The following is a 10,338-nucleotide window of genomic DNA, read 5'->3' as shown; positions in this document are numbered from 1 at the left end:
ATTATTCTTACTTAGTGGTTCTTTCTTTTCATTTCTATTTTTCATAAGAAATTTAGGTGGTGTTTCTTCAAACAAAGGTGCAGGAGAACCGTTTTCTTTCAATTCCTTTTCGTTCATTGAATAAACATTTGAAATTTGAAAATTACTTTTTACATTAAAATCAATCTTACATTTCTCTTTGCCATCTGTATTATTCTTACTTAGTGGTTCTTTCTTTTCATTTCTATTTTTCATAAGAAATTTAGGTGGTGTTTCTTCAAACAAAGGTGCAGGAGAACCATTTTCTTTCAATTCCTTTTCGTTCATTGAATAAACATTTGAAATTTGAAAATTACTTTTTACATTAAAATCAACTTTACATTTCTCTTTGCCATCTGTATTATTCTTACTTAGTGATTCTTTCTTTTCATTTCTATTTTTCATAAGAAATTTAGGTGGTGTTTCTTCAAATGGAGATGAAGGAGAACCAAACTTTTTCAAGTCTTCTTCTTTCATTGAATAAGTATTTGAATTTTGAAAATTGTTTTTTACATTAAAATCAACTTTACATTTCTCTTTGGAAACTAAATTATTCTTAATTTCTTTCTCATTTATTTCTTTTTTACTTTTCTTCATATTTTTTGTTGATAATCCCATATATTTAGGTGAAGAATAATCTCTATTTTTGCATTTTACTATATCAACCATGTTGATTTCTACATTTTCCGAATTACTGTTTGAATTAATGTTGACTTTTTTTCTTTCATTAAATGTTGAAGTAGAAATATTAATTTCTTCATTTTTTCTTTTTCTGCTTTTTTTCAGTGGAGTTCCTGATTGTTTTTCTTCGTGATTATGCACAGAATAGCCTGTTTTTTTCAAAACCACATTATTAATTGTATGAATTTCTGTCTTTGCAATTTTTTTTAAGTTGCATTTATTATCATTTTTTTCATTAATTATTGGATTAGGTATATTAGTATCTTCTTTTCTATTTTTTTTATTTTCCTTGATCATGTTTGATAGCTTTTCTCGGCATTTGAATATAGAAGAATTTTTTTCTTTACATTCCTTTCTACATGTTGAATAAGATGAATAATTTTTATGATTTCCTTTTAAATTAGAATTAAGGTTATCTCTTTTTTTATAGCTGGATGAAGAAGAGGAACGAGATATATTTACTGATTTATTACTTAATTTTTCAACCTTATTATTATGGAATCTTTTTTTCTTTTTCTCAACAAGTACAAAAGATGTATCTTCATCATGAAATAAAGAGGGATATTGATTTTTCATTTCTGCTGTAAGAGCCTCATCAGTTATCTGATTTTCATAATCATTTTTTGAATTATAGGGAATATTGTTTCTTTTATTTTTAGTCGAAAAATATTTACCGTTTTTTAAATTTTCATATTCATATCTATCATTTAAACGTAAAAAGATGCATATTCCCTTAATGAATACTTCATAATCAACTTCCTTGGAAAAATCAATTTCATTATTTCTTCTATTAGATTTACGTGAGCATGCTGATTCAGTGGTCGATGAATAATTGTTTCCAAAGAATAAAACCTCGATATTATGAAGTTCCCATGCATTTGCTTTTTTTTTGCAGTATTTTTTGAGTTCAACTTTTGAGGATTTTGAAAGCTTATTTTTTTCTGACACATAATTAAAGTCTCTTATACAACTATGTATTTTATTTTTCACCGCTTGAAAAAATCCAACGGATTCAGAAGATACAGAAAAATCAAATTCGATATATTTTAAACAATTATCTGGTAATTTACCTTTTGAAACAATTACTTTCTTTAGATAATCCGCAAGATCCTTGCTTTTTTCTAGTAGTTTGAATAAACTAACAATATTTTGTTCAAGAATATTATTAAGAAGTTCATTATATGTATAATCATATTTTCCACTTAATTCATTTTTTACTTTTCTGTATGAGTTTAAACAATTCAAAATGTCTTCTAGTAAATCACGCATTTTTGAAAAATCATCCTTGTCTGTTCCTGTGGTGTTTTTTAATTTGTAATCTTTCATTATTAATTGATATTAAAATAAGTAAAATTAAAACTTTTAATTAAAAAAAAGATTATTAAATTTTTTAGATATAATATAAAATTTACTCTTTATATACAATTTATGTAGATTATTGAATTTTTTTATATTAAGAATAAATAATACAAAAGCCAAGTATATAATGACAGTATATATATAATGAATAAGAAAATTACCTTTTTAATATTTGCTATTATTTTATATATAATAAAATATTTAATTATATTTTCATAATTTATATATATATTAAAAAGGAATAATAAAAATTCATATAAATGTTCGCAATGCCATAAAATAAAGATCTTTTTTTTTTTTTTCTTTTTTTAAATATATATGTCTTTTTTAGATACAATATAATATTTAATTATTTATTTATAATTTATGTATATTATTAGTTTTTTTATATTAAAAAGATATAAATAATAAGAGCAATATAAAAATTAGCAATGTGTATATGATAAAAAAAAAAATTTATTTTTTTAGAACATATATCTTTTTAAGATTTTTATAATTATTAATTATTTATAATTTATGTATATTATTAATTTGTTCATATTAAAAAAAAAAAGTGAAAAAAAAGAGTATGTAAAGCATAACACAGTATTTACTATAATATTTTATGAATATTTTTTTTAGATGCAATCTAAAAGTGAATTCTTTTTTATATAAAATTAATTTTTTTATATTAAAAGAAAGTGATACAAAGATATATAAATATAAACAATATTATTATGATAATTTTTATCTTTTAAGATTTATGAATTTTTTAGATATAATCTAAATCTTAATTATCTATTCATAATTTATGCATATTATTATTGTTTTTTTTAATAAAAAGAAATAAAACAAAATTATATAGATAAAAGCAGTATAAATATATTTATTAATTATTTATTTTTTAAAATATACAAGTATTATTAATATAAACATAATAATGTAGTTATTTATTAATAATAAATAATAATTATGAATTGTTTTTTTATAAAAAGGTAACAGTGATTATCTATAAGGTATTAATTACACATATTTCATTATTTTTATTTTTATTTTTTTTTATATAGATAAACTAATATTTTTTTATAGAAAAAAATTATATATTAAGAATAAAAATCTAAAATTCTTGCAACTTCTTGCAATTTTTAAATATATTCAATTTTATAAATATTATTATTTATGTAAATGTACTTACATGTATATCTATATTTGTTGTTATAAGTATACTTAATGTATTTTTATAAAGATGATTATATATAGTTTTATATGTATATATTCATATGTAAATTCATAAGCATGCTTATATATAAGTTCATAAATATATATATATGTATTTATGTATGTTCATAAATATATATGTATGTATTTTAAAATATATATTCATTTGTAGTTTTTTACATATCTGTATAAATATATATTAAAAAAAATTTAGAAATGGGTGAAACATGGAGAACATAAATTTTTTTTTATTTATATATGTATAAAAAGATATTTTTCAGGAGAAAAATAAATTTTATAAAAAAAGAAAAAATTTTTATATGAAATACATTATTTATAAATTAAAATATTTTTAATAAGGAAAATAAACTTTATAAAATATATATTTTGTTCACAATGATATACACAGATTTTGAAGTATAAAAAAAAAAATTTTTAAATGTTTTTAAGAAATTAAATTTTACTTTTTTTAATTTAAAAAATAATTTTTTTTTTTTTTTAAATTATAAAATTTAAATATTATAAATTATAATTTAAAATTTTTTTTTCTTTTTGTAAAAATGTTTGCCACCATTTTATATATGCACATAATTAAAAAGAAAAATTGTCAGATATATTCATTAAGCACTTTTTTACTTTTCACGAAAAATAAGTAAGTTGAAGGAGTATTTCCAAGATTTCTTAACATATTTTTATCATAAAAAATGTATTAATGAGAAACAATTGATATACTTAATTTGAATAAAGTGAAAACAAGGAAATTTTTAAGTATGACATTGATGATTATTACATTTTTATTTTACATGCGTTATAAAAACACATGCATAATTATTCTAAGTATTCTTAAAAGAAAAATCTTTCGCGGAATCTCCCCCATATTTAGCTAAATTTAAAAAAAAAAAAATCAGTAGTGCATACATATAAAAATTCATTTATCTTTTTAAAACGTGTAGAATTATATATAAAAATATATATATAAATGAATTTACGCACTAAATTATTCTTTTTATATATACCTTAAATTTTTTAATAAATTAAATGGATTGTTTATTTTTAAAGGTATGCACATATATTTTATAGTTTATTTTTTTTTTTTTTAAAAAAAAAGTTTCAGTTTCACTTCATAGAAGTATAAAAGAAACTTAGGGGGTTTTAATTGCATCTTTTCTTAATAAGAAGTATTCGATTTTTTTCAAATATATAAAATGTATTTTTATTAATTTACTAAATATATATCATTATAAGAAAAATATTTCATTGTATACTTTATATGCCTTTGTATAAATAACAAAATTATAAAAAGAAAAATTAATATCCTATTACACGGAGGTTTCTCCTTCAACTAGTATCATATGAAAAATAACTTTTTTTTTTTTTTTTAATTAAATATTTTTAAGAAATACTTTGAATATATTGTAAAACTATAAGTATGAATATCGAAATTAAATTTAATATTTTGTATTCCTTACTTGTGTTTTTAACATTGTATATTATATATTATTCACACTTTTTTTAAGAGACTCCACTATTTTCCTTTTATACTATTTTTTATTAAAGATAATATAAGGTATTTTTGAATATCATGTATTTTTTTAATTATTGTGTATTATATATTTTCCTTTTTTTTCTTAAATATATTTAAAAAATATTATTTTTTATTTTTTTGTTATTTACTTAATAACTTATTTGTATATACATGGTCTCTTTGTATTTCTTTTAATAATACGAAATTTTATTTTCATTATGCTATCTTTTATTAATTTATATAAATTTATATTAAAAAGGTAGGAGAAATATAAATTTCTCATTTTTCATTTTTTTATTTTAAATTTAAAAGTTAACTATACTTTTGTTAGTTTTAATACATTTATTTATTTTAAATGGAAGCAAAGAACAAAAAAAAAAACTAAGATTTTATGATTCATACTCTTTAACAATGTAATGTATGATAGTTGTATTTTTATATTTTAAGAAACGATTTTTTGAAAAAAAATGGAACGTTAAAAATAAAATGAAATTTTATTTTTCATAATATAAAAAAAAAAAATTTTTTTTTTTAAGTTTATAGTTTAAAAAGTACGTTATTCTTATAAAAAAAAAACTTTTTTGGGATCATATTTTTAAATATATATATCATGTATATGACTAAGAAAAATTTTCATATAATAAAATATAACTAGAGAAATATATTTTTATTCAACTGAAGATTTATATAAAATTTTAAAATAAGAAAAAAAAAATTTAAATAACATCATGCTTGGAAATATTTTTTTTTTTCTAAAAAGGACTTAAGAAGTTATTTATTCGAGTTTATATAGAACAAAAACATATACAACTTCAAAATTTGTGAATAAAAGAAAGAGAAATTAAAAAAGCAAATTTTTTATATCAATGTAAGTTTAAAAGCCTACCAAATTATTTTTATTTTACTTATTTTCTTTAACAACGTTCTTTTTGACTTGAAAATTATTATTCTTTTATATTAAATGCAAAGGTAATGATAAATAAAAAAAATATGCATATATATATATGAGTTGAATATTTACATGAGATGCTTGCTTATTAAATGCCCATTTATTAATTTTTAAGATACATATAAATGTAATAATTTTCCAAATTTATAAAAATTTCTATATAATTGAGTATGCTCTTTATTTTTTATATATTTTTTTTTATAATAAAATAAAATTCTTTAAATTTTATTAAAAAAGTTAAATATTTTCTTTTATATTAAATATTATTATTAAACATATATGTTAGTGATATAATTATTATTTTATTCAATAATTTTTTTTATTTATATACCTTTAGCAATGTTTACTAAATATCTTATGCTAACATTTTTTGTTATTCTTAAATAAGAATACTTACATGTAACTAAATGAAGTTAGTATAATCATCCTAATTAAATTATGAATAGATCTTTAAGTTATTTGAGCATGCGACTGTTTAACTGCATGTTAAATTTAATTTTGTAGCCTAACATATTTACATGAATATTGTAAAATAAATATAAAATAAAAAATTCATGAATAAATAAAAAGATTTATTAACATATTTTTATATGAATACTTTAACCTTAGTTATTAAAAATTTATTAAAATGGAAATTAATAAATTAAAATCATTTAGTTCTGAGTTTTTTAAAGTATTCTTATTCTAAAATATTGTAGTACAAAATAAAAAAGCTTTAGTGCACTTAATCCTTATTTATAACATGATAAAATAAGGATATACACTACAAATTTATTACGAAAAAAGAATTAATATATATATATATATTTATCCTATTTCAATATTTCCAAAGAATATTTAATCATAAAAATATATAACTTTTTAAGTAAATAAACAATGAATTTAAAAATTTTGTTTTTCTTAAATATTAAATTTTATCACAGTATACTAGTTTCTTTAAATGTTTCAATTAATATTTTATTCAAAAAATATTCATATATTAAAATATTCATTAAATATCGCCTCTTAATTTTATCTTAATTCCTTTATAGTAATATAAATTTTTAATAGCATACACGATATTGTATAAATAAAATTAAATCATATGAATAAATGTTATTATTTTTTCTATTTTTTGAACATAATTGGAAGGCATCTTAATTTTCTTTAATATTATATTTTTTAAAATTATCTAAAATAGGAGCCTGAAATATCAAAATTATATGTACATCAAAAAATAAAATTGTCAAAATTAAACATAGTGTAATATAATACAAAAATAGTTATAAAAATTCTCTGTAAAATTTTTTTTTAAGCATATATTAATTTTTATTTTCTTTTTGTATTTTTATAAATGTAAATGATCAAATTTTTTTTTGATTTTTAAGTTTAACTTTTTTATAAAAAAGAAAAATAAATTCATTGGTGTAAAAATAATTTATCAAAAAAAAAAAAAAAAGCCAAAAAATTAAAAAAAAACAAACAAAAAATGATAAAATATTTAAAATAAAAGAAACTTATTTGTAAAATATTTTGACAATTTTTATTAAGCTATAAAAATTAAAATAATATTTTCCTTCAAGGAGGTAACAATAAAGTAAAAGTAACTTTGAAGTGTTATAATTTATAAAATAAACATTTTAAATTTAAAAAAAAAAATTCTTTTATTGACGCCCCATATTTCAATAAAAATATTATGATATTTCCTTTTTTGTAAATACAATACAAAAATACAGAGAAAATATATTTTTTAATTATTTAGGAAATTAATACTAATAGACTTAAAATTAAAATAAGAATACTGTAAATTTTTTTAAAAATTTGAGATGCTTCTAATATCTATATGTATTTAGCATGTATAAAAAAAAAAAAAAATAATTATATAACTGTATAATTTAAAAAAAAAAAAAATTTTCAATATAATTCATTAATTTACAAAGATTCTCCTAATTTTTCTTAATTATTCCAAATAGTCTATTTGCTTTCGAAAAAAAAAAAAGAAATTTATGTTATGGGAAATACTACACATTTAAATACATAAAAAAAAAATGCTATTATAACATTTATTTTAAATTATTAAAATTTTTTAAAAAAAAGTTCATATATATATGTTGGTTACCATATTGAAGTATTTCTAAATTATCTAATATTCCTTAATTTTTTTATTATTATAAAATATTTTAATACTTAATAATTATTTTTCTTATCTATTACTAATAAAAAAAGGAAAGAAAAACTAAGTTCGAACTAACGGTACTATTCTAATGAATATTTAGCTTAATTTAATTAATAATAAATTTTATATATAAAAAAAAAATTCTTTTTATTATCATTTAAAACAGGTTTTTTTTTTATCTTTTCTTTTGAATTATTTAAAATAATAAAAAAATTAATTGAGCATTTTTTATTTTTTTATTTTCTTTTTATCTAAATTTTTTTTTTTTATGTACTTGTTAACATTTTTATTTATATTCAAATTTGAAACATATAAAAAGAACTATCTTGATTTAACTTCACATTACTTTTAATTTATATATATATATATATATATAAAGCATTTCAAAGAAATGTGTACTTTTTTCATTTTTACTAATGGTTATTAAAACGTTCACTAGATAATAAATATATAGAACTTATATGAAATTGTATTTTCAACTCTCATTTTTTTATATATTTCCTAATAATTATTTATACTTTTTTATATTTTATTACTCATATCAAATAAGAACTACAATTTAACTTAAAATTTTAATTTTTCTTTTTTTTTTTCACTTTAATAATTTTTAAGAATATTAAATCTTTTTAAATATATAAAAATCATATATATTTTTTTTTATTATTAAACTATTAGTTATAATATTAAATTGTATAAGAAATACAATAAAAAAAATAAATAAAATTGAAATTAAAATAACACACATTAAAAAGCAAAAAAAATTATAAAAAAATAATTTAAAATTATTTTTTCAAATATTTATTTTATTCATTTATAAAAAATAAATATGCTTAAAGTATTTGCTTTTTTTTTTTAATCAGAATAATGAAAAAATGTAATTGTTTTCTTATATATTATTCTTTAATGAAATTTCTTTACCATTTTTTATATTTTTCAAGATTAAATGTACTTATTATATGTACTATATTGTAATGTTACATTTTTATTACTTTTAATTTATTAAAGTGCCGAAAGAAAAAAAATTGAGTTTTGTCTTAATGGCTTCTTCATATTAAATAAATGAAATTAATTGAGAGGATCTTCGTTTTTAAAATAAAAATTCCACTAAATACATCTTTTATAAACATTAAAAATACTAACTTTTCATAAATCCTTAAAAGTATATATTATATAATATCAAATTCTGCTTATAATCAATTTTATAAAAAATTTTAAAACTCTAATCACTTTTTCATTTTTGCTTATATATTTAGTTTTTAATATTATTATTAAAAGTCAAAAATATATATATATATATATATATATTACTTGGTGTGATTCATATGAATCAAATATTTCTTAATTTTCTCTTCATACTTTTTCATATATAATAAATTTGAATATTCTAAATCTATTAAGAAAGAAAAATATAAGGATTCCTCTATTTGTTCATATTCATTTTCATTTGAAATATTAGCATTTTTATTATTTTGTGATAAATAATTATCACTTTTTAACATATTTAAATTATTATTAATGCTAATAGCATTTGGATCTATTATTTCATTATTATTAATTAATTTATCATCATTTAAATTATTTTTGTCTTTTATATTTAAAGGTTCTTCTCCTAATCTTATTTGGTCATGTTTTATCATTTCTTTTTCATCTCTTTTTTCACATAGGTTTTTTTTTTCTTTTAACATAAGAAAATCATTATAATAAAAGGAGCTATAATAAGTGTAAGAAGGAGGTATAGTTTTAATAAAATCATGTAGAATAATATTAACATTGTTAATATTATTATATATTACATTTGATAAAATTACTATATCATTTTTCCTATCACCTAAATTTGTAAATATATCATCTTCTTTTTCTTCATAATTATTTAAAGGTTCTAAGTGATATAAAATACTTTCTAAATTTTTTAGGATTTCTATCAAACTATTACTCAATGCTTCTAATATATCAAAATTTCTTATTAAAATTTCTTCATTTTTCATTTTTAAATAATTAATGGCACTAATTTAAAATAAAACTTTAAATATACATACCCAAGATAAAAATAATTCACTATTTTAAAAAAATAATAGAATAGAAATTTTTTAAGATTTAAAAATATATATAATATATTATTATTATATAATAAAAAATATAAATAAAATTTTCAAAACAGAAAAATTATAAAAAAGATTTAACCAACGAAAAAAATAGAATTTTTAAGAATAAGCTAACATTTAAAATTTTCAAAAAACTAAAAAAAAGAAAAATTATTTTTAAAAATATGAGAAAAAATAAAATAAATAATATATTTTGAAAAAAATACATATATATATATATATATATATATATATATATATATATATATATATATATATATATGTATTTAAAAAATATGATTACTTCATTTATATGAAAAAAATGCTTAATAAGAATACAATTTTTTAGATATAAATAGCAAAAAAAAAAAAA

At 16.7% G+C, this 10,338-nt stretch overlaps 2 protein-coding genes across 2 annotated transcripts; both read right to left on the bottom strand.

The window, feature by feature from the left end:
* On the bottom strand, positions 1–2,025 carry PRELSG_1107000 (conserved Plasmodium protein, unknown function; the record flags this gene model as incomplete). The annotated part of the gene is made up of 1 exon (XM_028677325.1): positions 1–2,025. A coding segment is annotated over one exon (2,025 nt), but the record flags the coding sequence as incomplete, so codon positions are not given.
* A 7,163-nt stretch (positions 2,026–9,188) lies between these two features.
* Positions 9,189–9,869, bottom strand: PRELSG_1106900 (conserved Plasmodium protein, unknown function; the record flags this gene model as incomplete). The annotated part of the gene is made up of 1 exon (XM_028677324.1): positions 9,189–9,869. The coding sequence occupies one exon, from the start codon at positions 9,867–9,869 to the stop codon at positions 9,189–9,191; it is 681 nt and encodes a 226-aa protein (XP_028533725.1).
* Between the last annotated feature and the right edge of the window lie 469 nt (positions 9,870–10,338).

This window comes from Plasmodium relictum (genome assembly GCF_900005765.1).
Source record: "Plasmodium relictum strain SGS1 genome assembly, chromosome: 11".
NCBI classification, from domain to species: Eukaryota; Apicomplexa; class Aconoidasida; order Haemosporida; family Plasmodiidae; genus Plasmodium; species Plasmodium relictum.
This window is presented reverse-complemented; position numbering and strand designations above follow the sequence as displayed.